The 20,234-nt window shown below is 39.3% G+C and overlaps 1 protein-coding gene across 3 annotated transcripts in view; it reads left to right on the plus strand.

Annotated features, from left to right (window-relative positions):
* Positions 1-20,234, plus strand: part of LOC133526193 (zinc finger protein with KRAB and SCAN domains 8-like) — a 43,254-nt gene that overhangs the window by 4,118 nt on the left and 18,902 nt on the right. The window contains exons 2-8 of one of the 3 annotated variants that reach the window (XM_061862703.1): positions 3,284-3,321; positions 3,849-3,959; positions 4,537-4,575; positions 5,185-5,256; positions 5,573-5,849; positions 6,753-6,998; positions 7,081-7,212. In XM_061862703.1, the coding sequence (XP_061718687.1) occupies positions 3,284-3,321; positions 3,849-3,959; positions 4,537-4,575; positions 5,185-5,256; positions 5,573-5,849; positions 6,753-6,998; positions 7,081-7,212 (915 nt within the window). The remainder of the gene's footprint in view (positions 1-3,283; positions 3,322-3,848; positions 3,960-4,536; positions 4,576-5,184; positions 5,257-5,572; positions 5,850-6,752; positions 6,999-7,080; positions 7,213-20,234) is intronic. The other 2 variants (XM_061862704.1, XM_061862705.1) reach the window with 2 other exon arrangements.

Consider the following 20,234-nt stretch of genomic DNA (forward strand, 5'->3'; position numbering starts at 1 on the left):
TTCGTATAAATTAATGTAGATAAAGATTATTGCAGTAACATAATTTGTTTATTTACTTATTTATTTATTTAAACTTTATTGCACACAAAGAAAAATTTACAACTGGCGAACTTAATGCCAAAAGGCATTCTCTACCAGTCAACCAGAGACATTTGTGTATGTTGGTGCAGGAAAAAATAATAAGGTAAAAAATTAAATGTGAAGTCAAATAATATTAAAAATATATAAATAGTTAAATACTACTACTTATATAATGTATAAAAGATAGACTAATACATATAATTATGTAGATATACATAATGGTGAACCTTATTTTTCTTCTGACAGAAGATCTTCGTTTCGCTGACGACATCGTTCTCTTTGCCCCTTCTGCAACAGAACTAAAGCAAATGCTCCAAGATCTGAGCAACGCAAGCCTTCAGGTTGGACTTGAAATGAACCGCGCGAAGACTCAAGTTATGACCAACAGTAGGAATCGTCGCATTATCGACGTGGACGGGCAGAGCATACACTATGTTGACGAGTACATCTACTTGGGCCAGCTAGTCTCTTTCAGTAACAGGTAAGACAAGGAAATAGAGCGCCGTGTTCAAAATGCCTGGAAGAGCTGCTGGTCTATGAAAGAGCTAATGAAGGGTAACCTCCCATTGTCACTGAAGCGCAAACTCGTTGACATGTGTACTCTGCCTGTCCTAACCTACGGGGCCCAAGCTTGGTCACTCACAGAGATTCAGAAGTCCAAACTGAAGGTTTGCCAACGCGCTATGGAGCGCAGCATTCTAGGTTTTAAACTAACGTATCGGATAAGAAACACCACGCTGCGTTCAAAAACCCGCATTGCTGACGTAGGCGAGAAAACCGCTAGGCTAAAATGGGACTGGGCGGGTCACGTCTACCGCATGCACCCAGAGAGGTGGGCTAGCATAGCCACCAAGTAGATGCCGGTAGAGGGACGTGGACGGGGCAGGCCCAGGCGGAGATGGCGGGATGACCTGGACAGCTTCCTGAACAACTGGCCGGAGGAAACACCAAATCGGGAATCGTGGAAATCAAGGGGAGAGGCCTTTGCCCAGCAGTGGGACACTCAAACAGGCTATTAAAAAAAAAAAAGAATCTTGCGAAGTATTCGTTTGAAAACGGGTTTGCTTGGGGATCGTCGAATAAAGAGAGGGAGGGAATTCCAGAGACGGATTGCCTCAACGGCGAAAGAGTAAGACATAAAACTAGTACGGTGAGAAGGAATCGAGAGTTTGAGAGAATGGGAGGAACGGAGTTCACATCCTGGACGGGTGGTGATGAAAGTGAATTTACGCTTAAGATAACCAGGAGAGGAAGGCTCGAACAAAATGGATAATAAAATACTCAGGATTCTAAGGGACCTACGACGACGGATGGGGAGCCAATTTAGCTGACGGCGATAAAAAGAAACATGGTCGTATTTGCGAAGTCCGAAAATGAAACGTATGCCATTATTCATAGTCTAGCTTATAGGTACTCCTGAGAGACATTAGTCGTGCACGCGTCCGCATAGTCAATAACTGGCAAAATTAGAGCCTGTACAAGTAATTTCTTAGTACTTACTGGGAGAAAATTCTTAAATTTATAGAGATAACGTAATGTTCCTGAAACTTTCTGACTTATTTCAGGCTAGAATAAAATAAAGGTAAGGCTAGAATCTAATACAAGGCCGAGATCTTTCACTTGTTTAGTTACTGGAATAACAGTGCCATCAAACAAAATCGGCGCGACAGAAACCGCACCAAGCTTTACTTGTTGAAGATGGCTACCCAGAATAATAGCCTGACATTTTGCCGGATTGACACTGATGCCAAAGCTATTGGACCATTCAGCTATGTGGACTAGATCGTCGTTGACGAGGGAAATAGCAGAATTTACGTTTTCCACAGCAGCATAGGCGTATAGTTGCAAATCATCTGCATATAAATGGTAAGAGCTGCGGATTTTGGAGGTGATTTGGTCAATAAAGATTGAGAATAAAAGAGGAGAAAGAATCCCACCTTGTGGTACCCCCGTGTTCAAGTCACACCAGTCAGATAAGCATCCACTGGCTTTAACAGCCTGAACGCGGTCAGAAGGGTAAGACGCGAACCACTCTGTCGCTTTTGATGTGACCCTCAGATGTGTAAGAGTCTCAACAAGTAGGTCATGATCAACCGCATTAAAAGCGTTGGAGAAATCGATAAGCACCAACACCGTTACTCTGGAATTCTCCATGCCATTTCTTACATCTTCAACAACATTGAGAAGTGCGGTGGTGGTGCTGTGCCCTGATCTAAATCCCGATTGAAACAAAGAAAGCAGGTTGTTACCGTGTAGACGTGTGCGCCGATTAAAAAATTATCGGCGGTGGCGTTTAAAGAACTAAAGAATCACCTAATAAACTGTTTTCGTTTATATTTTAATGTTTTCAAGTTATTTAGATAAGCTGGAGTTAGAGAATAGGAATCTAATATCAGCCGCCCTGGCTGATATTACAGCATCGTTTTATTGTATGGGAATTCTAATATGAGCCAAGGTAGCGTAGGTGACATTTACGTAGGTATTTTACACCCACGCTTACCTCATGCACCGGGATGATAAATTATGGGCATGATTTTTATTAGCATGACATTATACAGCTTCAATAGTTATTTGTTTCACAAGGAGGTAAAGTTGTTGTTAATGTGTCAATATTGATACCCAAGCAAGCAAAAGATTTACAGTCTTAATTGTTCTACATATAGAATCACCACATTTTGTTAAGCTGTTACAGGATGCTACCATCCTTACTTAATACTTTTGATGCTGACTGTACCAGTACCACTTTCCGTAATGAACATGTCCCATCCCTACGCAAACGCCTGAAACGCCTCTAACAAAATGATATTGTACTTAATGTGACGTCACATTACACTAGTCTGTCCTAAATGTAAGCATGATCAAGAAAATGGCTATTTTGACCCTGAAATATCGCGTTTATATACTTATTATAGTTGTCATACAATTCTTTTTTCAATAAAATGTAAGGAATCGAATAGTATAGTGTACCTACCCAAAAAAATTTTAAATACCACGTCTGTTTCAAACAAGCATACGGCCCACCTGAATGGTAAGGAGTCACTGTAGCCTATGGACGCCTGCAACATCAGAGATATTACATGCGCGTTGCCAACCCTTTAAAAACTATTACACTTCTTTTTTGAAGAACCCCATACTGTACACTGCTCACTAGCTTATATACAAAGATATGATTGATATGAAGTGGGTCCGTTGTTGGTTTCAGGCGGCAAGTACAAGGACGACGAGAGCGACAGCAGCGAGGTGAGTAAGAGAGCACACTAGACGCGGGCGGTGCGGCGGTGCCGCGTGCGTGACGTGCGTGACGTGCGGTGCGGCAGTGCCGCGTGCGTGACGTGCGTGACGTGCGCTGCATTACGAAGGCGAGGTTGATAAGTAATCGCCCTTAGCTTTTACCTATTAACTCAAGAAAATGTATAAAACCAGGAGAAATAATTCGTGTAGTTTTGTAAATTGGTATAGTTATACCTTGTGGTCTCCAGATAAACATACTAAAAGTCCTCGAGGTTGGGGGTTGTGCTGCCTCCATGGTGTAGGTCAGGGGAGTGGGGAGGGGGGGGGGGGGGGGGGCTGTTGAAGGTACCTTTTTAGGGTTCCGTAGCCAAATGGCAAAAAACGGAACCCGTCATGTCGCTTAACCTTTTTATTTGTTTTTACAAAATTACAAGCATTACATTATTGAATGAGTATCAGCTTTGGATTTCGAAATGAAATTTATTTTTAAGTTTATACACACTAACATTATATTATATCTGTAAAATGTTTTCCAGAGTCCGGTCGAGAATCAGCCGCCCAGAGAGCAAATCGTACTGAAGCTGAGGGCCAAGGAGGGCGGCCAGATGGAGAGCCGCCTCAAGCAGCGCCGCTCCGACAACGTCACGGTAGCTGCCGATGCTTGAACTATGGTGGTCATAACTCATAACGTGTTGTAACTGCACCGCGTTCTTTATCAAGCCTCTGTACAATTAAGCATATAATAAATATTGTCGATTCATAAAGCGATACATACTTCAGTACATATACAATATATTTTTCTGTTGTCCGTGCGGAAAGTGTAACGCGGCGCTGAGCAAAGTTGCCATTTTCCAGCTCCATCGACAGAAAAATAGTAGGTAAAGTCAGACCGAGATAAGTTGGCAACCATTTTGACAGCACAGACATTGCAAGTGTTATTTTAAACGACAAACTTGTACTTGTACTTGTTGTTGTGTTGTTGTTGTTGATGAAATTATGACGTTCAACACTTGCATAGGGTTATCAAAATCGCTGCCAACTTAGCTTGGTCTGAATCTATACACACCTCGGGCTACTTCCCGAATAATAAGAAAGCTTCAGATCAGATGTAATTGTCGGTCAAGGCGAAGCCGAGGTTCCAAACAGGTATCATAGCCTTGGTATCCATGTGCTATAGGTAATTGACATGTATTTTGTATCTAACATCGCCAAACACTCTTGCAGATGGAGGATGCCATCGCGCGGCTACTGGAATCAGTCGAGGTAAGGCACCGGGTAACGTAGGTATTTGTTATCGAAACGTCATTTTCTGACAAAAAATTCTGAGTTGCTAAGTAAACTATGTTTCAAAACTAGTTTCGTTCTAAAATGTATCATCCCCCAATAGCAATCAACAATGCATCTTCCAAATACAGACAGAATAGTTTTTTTACCACGCGCCAGTCGTAACCTAAATGAGCTATGTAAAGAATTGGATATGGATATATTCAACTGTGGCATTCCTAGCGTGAGACGTAATTTAGTGCAGAAATACTTTGAGTCTTTTGAGTGAGCGTGTTGTCGCCTTCTTGAATACTTATTAATTACTTATTTATTATTTATACTTGTACCTTAGAACTCATTATGTTACTAAGTTAATCAGTATTTTGAACTCCCACATTATTCTTATTAGGTATCATTTGTATTCGCTTTGTTCACATATGTGGTTGCAATAGCGCGTAATCTTAGTTTAGTATTATGTCACTACCTGTGAGTTCCTATAATTGGCTTCCTGTATCTACTATATTTTTCTATGTTAATGTCACAGCTGTTGGATCTCCAAATTTTTTTTTTTTCAAAAGTAACTTCTGTGGACTAACACAATAATTGCAGATGTTACAACACGGCAAGCCGGGCGCCGCGCCGCCGCCGCCGCCGCCGCGGCCGGAGCCCCGCGACGCGACGGTACCGCCTGCACTTTAAACCCAGCCTAGATCGTGTCATTCACGAAGACGCGGGCCTCGACTCGTCCTGTGGTGTTAAGGGTTAGATTTGACAAATGTGCGCGTCACCGACGTCACCGTGGATGACACGAACCATTCGTAAACATAAACATTTAAAAACACGTATTCCATGCTGCCTTTCATACATATAAGAAAGAAGTAAATAACGTAGCGAAGGTTTCAGAAGTACCCAATCAAGATCCAAGATCTTCGCTCATATAATTATCATTGTGTCGGACGAATTTTGGCATTGATAATTACCAGATTTTTTCTTTCAGGCTTCAGTGAGCCGCGAAAAATACATGAGACTAAAGGAGAAGTACAATCAGCTAGACGAACGACACAGCAAGCTGCTGGACAAATATTATTGGCTCGAGAAGGAGGCAGTGATATTGATGAAGATGTTGATAAAGAGGGACGTGGACCCCGCGCCCGCGCCCGCGCCGGCCGCCCAGCACGACGAGCACGACGAGCACGACGAGCACGACGAGCACGACGAGCGGGACGAGCACGACGAGCCCGCGCCCGCCGCCGTCGCCGCCGACACGAGGAAAGGTAACATGCTTGACATTCTGATTCATCGCACCCGCGACTCCATTCGTGCTTTACCCAAATGTAACTGACTGGGCCTTAGCGAAGGTCTCCGTTTCGGCTTAGGCAAAAATGCTTTCGTATGTCCCGAAGTTCTCCTCCGCAGGTAGGGTTCCCAGATCGTATAACCCTAATATCGGGAAAAAAAAAAACAATTTTTCGGGATTTAGGGACTGTCGTCGGGAGAAACAAAAAAATTAAATTAAAGTAAATAAGGAAGTGTACTAAAAACGACAACATTCAATATTATTGTCACATCGTCCGCTGCCGGTAGAAGTGTCTACGTAAACACTAACAACGAGTGCGACTCGGGCTCCGCCCACCGAGGGCCCGTACCTATATAAAATAGTACATTACGATACAAGTGCGAAAAATAGGAAATTCGAAACGAGTGGCGATAAATTAAAACACGACCGAAGGGAGTGTTTTAAATCGACACGAGTTGCGAATTACCTATTCGCACATGTATCGTACAACGTTTTACAGTACATATGGCCCTTTACATGTTCGACACAGTAACGTAATATGCCACTTTTCGCACTAGTGCGGTAAAGAAACACCATATGTACTGTAAATATATATACGGCTCTCAGATTTTCTTTTCTGTATAAATTAATAAAAGTAAAAAACCAGCCAAGTGCGAGTCGGACTCGCGCACCGAGGGTTCCGTAGAAACCTGTAGGTATATAAGTAACAGTTCAACCATCACGACAATCGAGTCATATCAATTATTATAAATATTTTTATTATAGTTTATAGTTTTCGCAATTTTTCCTTCATATGTGACAATTCTCAAATATGTTCATTTATTATTGAAAGAAAATGTTTATAATGTAGTATGCTGATATGATAATGAATGAACGTCAGTCACAGATAAGAATCGGGCTGAAGTCGGGGAGGAGGACGGGGGAGAGGGCGCGCCGGGCGCGGGGCGGCGGGCGGCGCGCGTGCGGCTGGCGGCGGGCGTGCACGTGGCGCGCGCGCAGTGGGCCGCGCTGCAGGCGGCCGACGGCTCGCGCGCGCTGGTGCGCCAGCTGGCCCTGGCGCTGTTCGGCCTGCGCGCGCTCACGCAGTACCACGACCTCGACGCCGAGCGCATGGCCGTCCTCAAAGGTGCGCCACCCTACCCCCGTTGCCGATACCTACACGCCTTTCTCCCGTTTGATCAGTATCTGAGCAATGTTTGTTGACGCAGACGTGCTGCGGCAGCGCCTGAAGGCGGGCGGGTGGGCGGAGCCGGCGGCGCGGCGCGTCACGCCCAACACCGCGCCGCGCTACGTGCAGACGTACCGCGCGCAGCTGCGCTACCAGCAGGCCAAACGGAGAGGTATACTGCGAGATTAACTCTAGGAGCGTTTTTACATTATCCGTTTCGTTACCGGATGTGGGATCGTACATCCGCGAACTCGGGTCGCGGGGGCGCCGTCTTCAGCGAGCACGCCCGACGTACGTCAAACATTATGCCTACACATACGCACACTGACATACCTTCGGTCCGACAGCTAACGGAGGACTTCGACGTGGCTGAAATTATCGTAAGCGCCTTTCCGATATCGGATGTCGGAAGGCGCCTATGAGAAAAACAGCTGTAGGAAAGTGCCATATGGTCAGGTCCCCTTTTTTGCGTTTTATATCGTGTCTTAGTAATATTTATTAAATCATACATACATACATTTTACCACGCCTATTTCCCGGAGGACCCCGACCCCGCAGACCTCCTTGGCTTCCCTCACTTTCATAACTCTCGCCTGTTTAGGGTACTCTTGAATTTGATCAGAGAATGTCCGCCGAGGTCTACCCCTTCCAGCGTGAGAGTCAGAATGGCGGGTGTACCTAAATAATAAATTAATAGTTTAAAAAACACTAGAAAAACACGCTTTTTATAAATGCACAAACTTTCAAATCAATATACAACGTGTCCCAAAACTCAACGATAAGCCGGCACCAGAGGATGGAGCTGCTTATGATTAGTCGAGAAAAAATAAGGAAAAAAATATATCTCAATTATTTTAGAAATTACAGAAAAAAAAATTAAATTCATCGAAAATCGACATCCCTAATGGTATTTTTAACGACCATGTCACAAATATTCAAATATTACTGTTTTTTTTTTTGTTTTTGGAAACTTAAGTAGCCCTGCTATCTAACACAGTTCTTAAAAATACCATAATACATGTAGTTTTTACACAAAAAATAATCAAAATTCATTTTGTCCCTACAATTTTGAAAGATTTTTTCTTACAGTCCACTTTCAATCATCATGGTGTAAAAAAATAGTATCGACACCACTATGGCAATTATTTTCAAAAGTTGACGCAACTAACCAAGATTCCAAAATGGTATAATACTTTAGGAAACCTAGTCACAAAAAAAACAACGAATTTTTAAACAAGAATCGACATTATTTAATGTTGGCGGTAATCACTTTTACTGTACCCAAAAAAGGATTTTTGTTGTTGAAAAATGTTAAATAAATGCAAAGAAATGGTACAATTTTTTTTCCTTTTTTTTTAAATTCATTTACTACATTATTAATACTACAGTAAATGTTCAAATTGCCTGCCACCGGCATTAATACAGACATGACATCGCCTTAGAAATGATCGTTTTATCCGTCGTGCATATCTTCTACCATTGATATAATCCGCAGCTTGTGTGATTTTTTGGCGAAGCTCGTCCAATGTTGCTATGGGTTTTGAGTAGATTTTGTCTTTAAGACAGCCCCAGTAGAAGAAGTCCAGGGGGTTCAGGTCGGGCGAACGGGGTGGCCACAAGATAGGACCAAGTCGCCCGATCCAACGCCCTGGATACTCTTGGTTTAAGTATTCTCGCACTGCACGGGCATAGTGAGCTGGGCAACCATCATTTTGAAACCACATGTTTTGTAAATCACGTAAAGGCACGTCTTCTAATAATTCAGGCAAGTCGTTTTGTAAAAAGGTCAAATAGCCATCACCATTAAGGTTTCCTTGTAACTCAAAGGGTCCAATTACATTTCCATTTAAGATGCCCGTCCATAAGTTAACCTTGAATTGATACTGAGATTTGTCTTCTCTCATCAAGTGCGAATTTTCATTGCTCCAACTATGTAAGTTGTGTAGATTTGAATAGCCATCTTTCTTGCAGGTTGATTCATCCGACCATAGAACTTTGTCTAAGAATTGGGGATCTTCCCTGTGCTTTTGCAGCATCGCACGGCAAAATGCGACCCGATGTGGATAGTCCCGCGGTAGTAACGTCTGCACACGCCTGTAGTGATATGGGTGAAGTCTGTGACGTTTTAGAATTCGATGTGCAGAACTTTTTGGTATTCCCGTAGCTAGTTCTATGGCACGTACCGAGGTAGTTGAATCGTTTTCTATTTCATTGAGAACTTCTTCATCGCGTTCCAATCTAGGTCTTCCAGTGTGTCTCCTGTCAAATGGTAAACGACCTTCCGCAAAGGCTTGATGTACATTAATAAACACTCGATAATCCGGATGTCTTTGAACATTTGGGTACCTTTCTCGATACAATCTGCTAGCAGCGTTAGCATTGCATCGGCATTCTCCATAAATGAGATGCATATTAGCGTATTCCAACGGTGTGTACGGTAGCGGCATGATAAACGCTAAACAATCCAGAATACGGAAAAAGTCCAATACACAAAACACAATCACAGTCCAAAATAATGCCAGGTCAGTACAGTTTGCAGATCACCAGTCCAAAAAGCAAAGCCAAGAGTTGTTAGTATGAGAGCCACATCAATTAATACGGAACGGTGCACAGCGAACAAAGGATCAGAGTGTACTGACTTGAAAATTGTATTAACTACCCACATTTTCCATTGAAATTTTAAAACTTGCAACAACAACCCTTTTCAAAAGTGATTAATATCAACATTTAAAAATGTCGGTTCTTGTTTAAAAATTCGTTGTTTTTTGTTGTGACTAGGTTTCCTAAAGTATTATACCATTTTGGAATCTTGGTTAGTTGCGTCAACTTTTGAAAATAATTGCCATAGTGGTGTCGATACTATTTTTTTACACCATGATGATTGAAAGTGGACTGTAAGAAACAATCTTTCAAAATTGTAGGGACAAAATGAATTTTGATTATTTTTTGTGTAAAAAATACATGTATTTTGGTATTTTTAAGAACTGTGTTAGATAGCAGGGCTACTGAAGTTTCCAAAAACAAAATAAAAAACAGTAATATTTGATTATTTGTAGACATGGTCGTTAAAAATACCATTAGGGATGTCGATTTTCAATGAATTTCATTTTTTTTCTGTAATTTCTAAAATAATTGAGATATATTTTTTTCCTTATTTTTTCTCGACTAATCATAAGCAGCTCCATCCTCTGGTGCCGGCTTATCGTTGAGTTTTGGGACACGTTGTATAATAGGTTTGTTATAACCTTGAAACCTGATCGTGTTCAAAGTCCATTACGTGACCTTACTCACAAGTGCAAACACGACTATGATACGATATTCCATCATGGAATGCCAGTGCCTATCTTCCGGTTTCATCATCAGACCTTGAAACCTCATCGTGGTCAAAGTTTATTACAAGACTTGTCTAACAAATCCAAACACAGCTATGATACGATGTTCCATCATGACGTTCCAGTTCATATCTTCCGGCTCCATCATCAGATCAGTTCAACAGTACCATATTATTGTATTGTCATCAGAACTACATACAGCTGCCAATTTTCATGACGCTACGCTCCTTGGAAGATGGTTAAATTACCTTAGATTCCATTACATAGTTACATACAGGTCGACCTAATAAAAGCGTGTTAAAACAAAAAAAAGCTTACATTTCATTAACAAATCAAGTATGACACTAATTCCGTGGAAGATGGGACGGGTGCTGGTATGGGACGCCACTTGTGTAGACACCCTAGCCCCGTCTCATCTCCACGGCACATCTGCTAAGGTCGGCGCGGCGGCAGAAGCAGCCGAAAATTTAAAAATGACCAAATATAGGCGTCTCGGCGCCGAATACAATTTCATACCTTTTGGCGTCGAGACCCTTGGGCCGTGGGGTTCAAGTGCCCTTAAGCTCTTTAAGGACCTTTCAAAAAGGTTAGCAGAGGTCACCGGCGACCGCAGAGCTGGCAGCTTCCTCGCTCAAAGAATTAGTCTTGCAATACAGCGAGGAAATGCTGCCAGCATCTACGGCACCATGCCGCAGGGGGATATTTTTTAGTATTTTATTTTAAGTTTAGTATTATTTATTTTTAGATTTAGGTTTTAAGTTTTATAGTGTATTCTACAAATTGTATAGTCATGTTACTCGAAATAAATAATTTATGATAATCAAGTATTTACATTTGTAGAAGTGACATTTGATGAAGTGGAACTGCTGATGATGAACAGAACGGAACTCTTCAATGATGCATAGTACACGTTTGGCAACTTCTTCCCTTTGCCAAGCAGTTAGGTTTTCAGGGCACATCTTTATATTTATATCCTATTTAGTTTTTTTAAATAATTATCTGGTGCTTTATTTCATGCATGGTGTGAAATAATTTAAATTAAATACAGTCGAATACCCTATTGCGGGTATCTTACCAGTCAATCATAGGGCAAGTCTGAAATGTGTCAAGGTGGGTGCAGTGGCAAAAAAAAACATGTTACCTCCTTTTCTACATAATTAGGCGTAGGACGCTGTCTTTTTAATTTCATTTTATGAAATCTAAAATTCAATTCAATTCAAATATACTTTATTCATGTAGGCCTAGCAACAAGCACTTATGAATAGTAAGACAGTATTACATATAATTATCTTAATCTAATTATCAGAGCAATTTATTGATGTTGTAAATATTATTCCATATATAATACTAATGAATATAATTCATAGATCAAATTTAATACTAAAACTTTCACAAAATATAGTCATACAAAAAAAAATGTATAAAAAATACTAGTCTAGATTGTTTCTAGAATAAATTCTAAATGTCAAACAAATATAATAAAAACAACAAAGGAAATACATGCATTGGAATATCCATTTCATCATTATTCAAATATAATAAATAATTAATCATTTCGAATCACAATTAATCCCACGTTGTTTTATCATTCATGTAGTCTTGTGTGGTATAATAAGCTTTAGAAATAAGTTTACGCTTTACATTATTCTTAAATTTATTAATTGGTAACTCAGTAATATGGTTTGGAAGTTTATTATAAAATCTCACACAATTACCCATGAATGATTTTTTAATTTTATGGAGCCGAGTGAAGGGCACGGCGAGCTTATGTTTATTTCTAGTATTAATATTATGAATGTCACATTTTTTTTAAAAATCGGCAATATTTTTATGCACATACAGAATATTCTCATAAATGTATTGACAGTGCACTGTCATGATGTCAATTTCCTTAAATTTATCTCTCAGTGAGTCTCTATGGTTCATTTTATATATTGCTCGAATAGCCCTCTTCTGCAGAACAAAAATGGTATTTATCTCTGAAGCACCACCCCACAGTAAAATACCATATAACATAATGCTATGGAAGTAACTAAAATATACTAATCGAGCTGTTTTGACATCAGTTAACTGACGGATTTTGCTTACTGCAAAAGCTGCAGAACTCAGTCTATTCGAAAGAGTAGCAATATGGGGACCCCACTGGAGTTTAGAGTCTAAAGTTATACCAAGAAAAACTGTACTATCAACTAATTCCAATTCCTCATCCTTCACAATGACACTTGTTTGTACATGCCTTACATTACTAGTGACAAACTTAATACATTTAGTCTTATTCTCATTTAACAATAAATTATTAACATTGAACCAATTTACTACTTTAGAAATAGCATCGTTTACATCATTGTAAGCTTGTTGCTGTCGTTTGACTTTGAAAATAAGTGAAGTGTCGTCTGCAAACAATACTATATCATGGTGGGTCTTTACAAGGAATGGCAAGTCATTTATGTAGATAAGGAACAGGAAAGGTCCCAATATTGACCCCTGTGGTACACCCATAGAGACCAATGACCCCGGTGATCGCTGTCCATTCACATCGACCCTTTGTATTCTACCATTTAAGTAGGACTTAAGTAAATCCAGTGCCGCTCCTCTAACTCCATAATAGTGTAGTTTCCTGATTAATGTTTCATGACAAACGCAGTCGAAGGCCTTAGACAAATCACAGAAGATACCTATAGCATCTCGTGACTCCTCCCAGGCATCGAAGATATGCTTAATTAGCTCAACACCAGCATCGGTTGTCGAGCGACCCCGTGTAAAACCAACCTGCTTATTATGCATTAAATTATTGACGTTAAAATGTCGTACTAATTGAGAAAGAATTAATTTTTCAAAAATCTTACTGAACGTTGGTAGCACAGATATCGGTCTGAAGTTAGTGGGGTCAGAGTTGCTACCCGATTTAAATAAAGGAGTTATTTTACTATGTTTCATTAAATCAGGAAACTCGCCGCAATCAACACTGTTGTTAAATATAATTACTAAGTCAGGCGCTATAATTTCTACTAAGGATTTGACAGCATGGACAGAGACTCCCCAAAGGTCATTCGTTTTTTTTGACATTAACCGAATTAAACGCCTTTACTACATCGGAGGTACAAACACGTTCAAAATGAAAATCTCCACAACACTCTGGAGCGTTATCTTTTAATAGAGTAACAGCAGATGAGGGTGATGAATTTAAATCCTTAGTTGTGAAAACTGGTACGTCAGTGAAAAAATTTTCAAATTCTGTAGCTACTTCTAAATTGGAATCTATAATTTTGTTATCAATATTTAGTTTAAAATCATTCACTGTGTGTTTCGAGCGACCAGTCTCCACATTGATTACTTTCCAGGTTGCTTTAATAATGTTGGGACTATTTTTTATTCTTTGACTTAGATAATTTCGCTTAGCTATATGACAATCTATTTTAAACTTTTTCGAATATTGCTTGACATGTTCTTTAAATTCATCACTCGTGTTAAACCGCCGTTCCTCATACAAGGCATACAGTGCACGTCTTCGTTGATGTAAGTCCGCAGTAGCCCACTCACTAAAAACTGATGCGCCACTAACTACGACCGATTTTGAAGTAAATATCGCATTATAATGATCCATAAAAGTGTGAAAGAATGAATTATACATACTATTTGGACCCATATCGGAAGACAAAAAGGGTAGCGCCTGAACTAGACTTTGCTTCATTCTTTCTACGCGGTCCGAGGTTACTGGTACAAAAGTTATTTGTTTTCTCAAAGTATTTTTCCTTAATGTCTCAAATACCATTAATTGACCTATGTGCGGGTTCGGGTTCGCGTTGAGTGTTAAAAGTCAGAAAGAAAGTAGCGAAAATGTTTATTAATTGTTATTATATGAATGTTAATGTTATGAATGTTAAATGAATGCCCCCGGCCGCGATGGAACCTAAAGGTACACTAAAAATGGGTTAAAGTAAATTGTTGCTTTACGCGTGTTTTGCTGACAGCGCATGTACGCGCCGCACGAGGCTATAAACGTGTTGAAGGTGCAATGCACCGAACATCTTGCGGGGGGCAAACGATAAGATGAGATGAGAATGTTAAAATAATGATACAAGGTGATTGTACAATCGTTTTAAAATTAGAATGTTATTCATTAAATGATATGTTTCTTAAAATTGGGGAGCTTCCCCTGTCCATATGTTTCGTTCCACTCATCTCGCGTGTATGACATGTTAGCACTCGCGCACTATTTATTTCTCCTTCACTGACACTTTTCGCGCGATTTCGCGCACTCACACTACACTTATCATCCCTAAAGGTTGTGTCACCGGTGCTGGTGCGACGTGCACTGCACGGCGTGGAGGCTGCACTCGCGCTCGCGCTCGCTCGGGGCGGCGGCGGCGGCGGCTGATTCGGTCGGCGTCTCTCGAAAATGTTATCCGATGCTGCTGCTTCCTCTGGATTTGTTGGGTTTGGCGGAGCTCTTAGAAGCCTCCGTTGGCACCGTTTTTTCCGCCAAATTAGTATAATTGCCATGATGACCATTGTGATCCAAAGGCAGTATATGGCAGTGTAGTGGTGTACATCATGTATAGAATAGTTGTTTTCGTCAGGTAGTTGACTTTCTTTTAGCGCTTTTATTTTTTCTTGTATGTTTTTATCTTCGTTTCTTTCCATAAAGTTCAAGCTGTTGTTTTCGAATTTTTCGACTGTAATGTTTAATATGTGGTTTATTGGGTCGATTTCTGGTGTAGGTATGTTGTATTTTAAATCTGCTTTACTTTGCATATTCATATGCGTGTGAATTGCAAAGTTATCTGTTTTTACAATGCAATTCTCTTCGATATAAATAATGTTAGCGCGTGTCAATGTTTGTGCCGTAACTCGATCTGTGCATATTGTTCGAAACTGACACCGATCGCAACAAAAATATAAGTAATAATTTGGCTTGGTTAAACTAATCCACTTGTTCTGGCACGCGGCTATGCTTGTTTTGCATTTTAAATTCTCCTTTTCGTCCTTTATACACAAATCCTGGTCGGTGTTCATTTTGTATATAGGGACCTTTAGCGGGCACATATAGGTAAACGTGTCTCGTAAGATACAAACTTCGAGATCTTTTTCCTGTAATGGCATGTATGTGTCTTTTTGAAGGTTCATTGCTACGTATTTTTCTATGGGGATAATGGATATCATATTTCTGTCTGAGCTATGCGGGACCGGAATAATGTCATAAAGATCGTAACGATCACGAGTTATTAATGGAATGCGAATCTCAAATATCATATATTGGTCAGTCACATGTTAGATGGCGCTGGCTGTCACGTAAACAAGTGCTCTGCGATATTTTTAATGCTAAAAATAGTAAATACTGCCAAAATGTAATAAAAATAAGACTGACGTGATAATAACTATACGTGAAAACTGTGGAAGTGTTATCTAAGTGCAATATGACCAGGAAGTGTTGTAAATATACAAAATACTACAGACTTGCAAATGTTTATTTTTAGACTGAATTCTAACAAAAAAATGCTTTAAGTGAGAACCAACCGTTTTAAAATACATAAATACAGTGACATAAACAATAAAAACTGCGAAGTGAATAGAAATATGAACATTGTAAATATAAAAGTGACCGTTTCTACGTTTAAATTGACTTGGACTTTGACCGCTGCCATCGGGTCTTGCTTATCACCGTGTCTTTTGTCAAATCATCTAACGATACTTAATTTCGCCCATTGTGTATGTGCATTCATGGCTGTGCGGTATATGTTAAGCCTGTAGCGCAAAGTGACCGAGTTCGATTCTTATGAACTGAGAAACTTTTTTGCATTTTTTATTTTTTTGTTCTTCCGTTCTTTTTTATTTTTCTTATTGGTACAAAAATACATATGTGCATGCGGTGTTGCATTACTGCCAAACAATAGGACTTTATCTTTGATTTGAGTGAAAGAATTAAGCAAAATGAAGTGTATTGGATGTGATGACCTAATAACTGACCCCTCGGTAATAGTAAGATGTGTCGCATGTAAAGATACTTACCATTTTTGTTGTCTTGGCATGACCCTATCAAATTATTTATCAAGCAAACAAGATCTTGAGCGTAGATGGAACTGCCCGTCATGCTCGAATATTACAAAGAGAAATAGAAATGATAATACGCCCGTAAGAAAACCCTATGACGTAACCGCACCACAAGATGTATCGATGAATGAACTCACTCAAGACGAACCCCAGATAAATATACACAAAGGTAGTATAGCACAACCCAATCAATCCCGTCAGCTACCTATAACAATCGACCAGATCAGCGCCCTGTTAGATTTAAAATTAACTAAGCACAACGAAACCATTAAAAAAGACATAAAACAATTAATCCATTCAGAAATAACTGCGGCTATTGATAAGGTCAAAAACGACTTCTTACAGAGAAATAATATGCTTGACACTCAACAACAAAATCTGACAAAACAGTTACAAGATGCTAACATATTAATAAGGACCCTACAGGATGAAAATAATACAATAAAAAGAGAAATAACAGATTTACAAGCACATCTCAGTGCGAGCTTGATATCTTCCACTAAACAAAACGAAAAAAAGTTTATATTGTATGGACTAGATGAGTATCTTGGAGAGACTGAAGAAGATCTTTTTCCGCGGATTAGTTCTATGTTTTACGACATATTACATATAAACATAAATCCCTACATCGAAACTATAGCACGAATTGGGAAAAAAGGTGCTCGCCGCCCGCTCATAATCGAACTGATCAGTCAACGTATGAAGAAATATGTACTTAATAATGCGTCCTGTTTTTATAATACTGGATATGCCGTTGCCGAACTATTAGACAGCACAGCATTAAAAAAAAGACATCAAATGAGAGACTGCCTTCAAAACGCCCGAAAGAACGGCAAACACGCTGTCATACGGAATGGACGATTATTCATAAGTGGCCAAGAATGGGTAATCGATGACGATAAGTCACAGCGACCCCTACAACCGCAGCAGCCTTCAAAGACTGAGGGTCAGCAGTCCAAACAGCTTCAGCTCCCTAATCAGCCACAGGAGGCCTTTCAGCCTCAGCAGCCAACATGTAGTCAGTCACCGCGCCCCGAACATTCCCAGAATGAGCCTGCATACCTCGAAAATACACAACCACGCGTGTCTACCGAAAGCAGCCACCTGAACGATATAAACGCATGCGACTCACAAGATAGGACTTTTCGTGTCTCAACATGATACTTTACGCTTATTCCACCAAAATATAGCTGGCATTTTATCAAAAATTGATGAACTAGAAATAATCCTGGATAGTTTTAAAAATGAAGGAACTGCTCCACACGTAATCTGCCTCTCAGAAACGTTTTTGTCCTCTGGTATCGAAAATAATCTTGTTCTCAAAGACTATGAATTAGTCTCCTTTTACTCTAGACCTAAGAAACGAGGCGGTGTCGCCATAGTGGTTGATAAAACTCTTGATGTAGATGATCTACCTATCATACAAACATTTTCTATCCAACGAGAATTTGAATGCTGTGGCATCGAAATACATAACTCTAATTTGGTAGTCGTGTGCCTATACAGAACTCCTGATTCGAACATAAATTCATTTTTTATACAATTAGAGAAAATGCTAAAGTTTCTCCGATCAAAAGCTAATAGTCGTAAAAAAATTATTATATGTGGCGATCTCAACATTAATACGTTAATTAAAAATAACACAACAAAGGACTATTTTGCTCTTCTTGACAACTATAATATGTTTAGTCATATAAATGAACCTACTCGGAAAAATAATTGCATCGACCATATAATTAGCAGCCTAAAAACGGCGACAGGGAAAACTGTACAATTAGGCCTATCAGACCATAACACAGCTCAAATCGTAACTTTACCCATTAAAATAAATAATTACATACGCGAATGGTACTCTACGAAACGAGACTATAGCGAAGAAAATATCCTCATATTTAAAAATCACGTCAGTCAGCTCTCGTTCTCAGAAATTTACGATGAAAATTGTTCAGATAAAGCATTTACCGTATTTCATGATCTTATAGTTCTATTCCACAATCTTTGCTTTCCTGTAATAAAGATAAAAATATCAAGCGCAAATAGAAAGCTGAAATGGATTACGAAATCACTTAAGCGATGTTGTGTTACGAAAAGAAAACTGTTCCTTAAACATCAAAAAAGCACACAAAATAAAGACTTGAATAAAGAACGGCTGCATAACTATACACGAATACTTAAAAAATGCATCTCTCACTCAAAAAAAATACAAAATACTAAATTCATATCAAACTCATCAAATAAATGCAAAGCTGCGTGGAATGTAATCAAAGGTAGTTACAATCAAACATCTAAAAAGAAATAACTAGCATTACAGACAGGCATGACATCCAATTACACAGGCCTCAAGACATTGCAGAAGAATTTAATGATTATTATATTAATATAAACCAATCATCTAATAACAGCCATCAGTTCCCAAAGCCAATAACCTTTAAATCTCAACAAAACAGTATGTTTCTAACGCCAACTGGTCCTAGTGAAATATATAAAATCATATGCGCTCTTAAAAATACCTCCTCTACTGGATTTGATGAAATACCGACCAAAATCATAAAAAGTATTTCATCGATACTGGCAGTTCATCTATCGTATTTGATTAACAAATCCTTCGAACAAGGTGCATTCCCTACGATATTAAAAAAATCAGTCGTCAAACCAATATTTAAAAAAGGTAACAAGTCGGAATTAGGTAATTATCGTCCCATCACATTAATCCCTGTCATGGCTAAAATTTATGAACGAGCCATGTACAACAGAATCGAAAGTTTCTTAGACAAATTTAATATTTTAAAGGACGAGCAAAACGGTTTTCGGAAAAAAAAAACTACGACGTTAGCTTGCTTTAAGTTAAATAATTTAATTACGGACTGTATAGACAAAGGCATTCCAGTTGGGGTATTACTGTTGGATATGTCTAAAGCTTTTGACACCGTCTGTCACCGCCGACTTTTAGACAAACTCCAACGGTATGGAATTAGAGGACCCGCATATTCCTGGATCCAAAGTTACTTGTCTGAAAGAAAGCAGTGTACTCAAATTGAGAGGGTTCAACAAAATAAGCTGAAATCGTATAAGTCTCAGTATAAAGTTAATACATACGGGGTGCCTCAAGGCAGCATTTTAGGCCCGTTGTTGTTTTTGATATATATCAATGATTTACCTGAATGTATCCGACATGATTGCATCCTATTTGCTGACGATACCACGATATTAATCAAAGGTACCAATGTAGACTCATATGAATGCGAGGTAAATATGGCATTGAACGATGTCATCGGTTGGCTTAGTGAAAATCATTTAAAGGTAAATCTTACCAAAACAAAATTTATCCAGTTTAGATCATATAAAGCAGCGCCACAGATAATAAACATTTTACATGACAACATCGAAATAGAAGAAGTAGAAGATTCTGTATTCTTAGGCTTAACTTTAGACACTCACTGTAACTGGAAAAAACATGTAGAAAGTGTATGTAAGAAAGTTAATAGATTTATATATGTATTATGGAGACTCAAAGAAACGGTTTCGCAAAAAACAGCTCTCGTAACATATCATGCGTATATCGAGTCTATTTTAGATACGGGATCATCTTATGGGGAAACTCAGTTGAAATAGAACGTGCATCTGTAGCTCAAAGAAAGTGCATTAAAACTATTTGTGGTAAAGGTCGCAGAGACTCGTGCCGACTTGATTTTGCAAAGCTTAACTTATTGACACTGACAAGTCTATACATTTACGAAGCAGCTGTCTTTGTGAAGCAGAATCTAGAACTCTTCCCGCCATTTAATAATATAAATAATAGACCTCTTCGACA

This window comes from Cydia pomonella, chromosome 16 (assembly GCF_033807575.1).
Source record: "Cydia pomonella isolate Wapato2018A chromosome 16, ilCydPomo1, whole genome shotgun sequence".
In the NCBI taxonomy this organism is placed as follows: domain Eukaryota; kingdom Metazoa; phylum Arthropoda; class Insecta; order Lepidoptera; family Tortricidae; genus Cydia; species Cydia pomonella.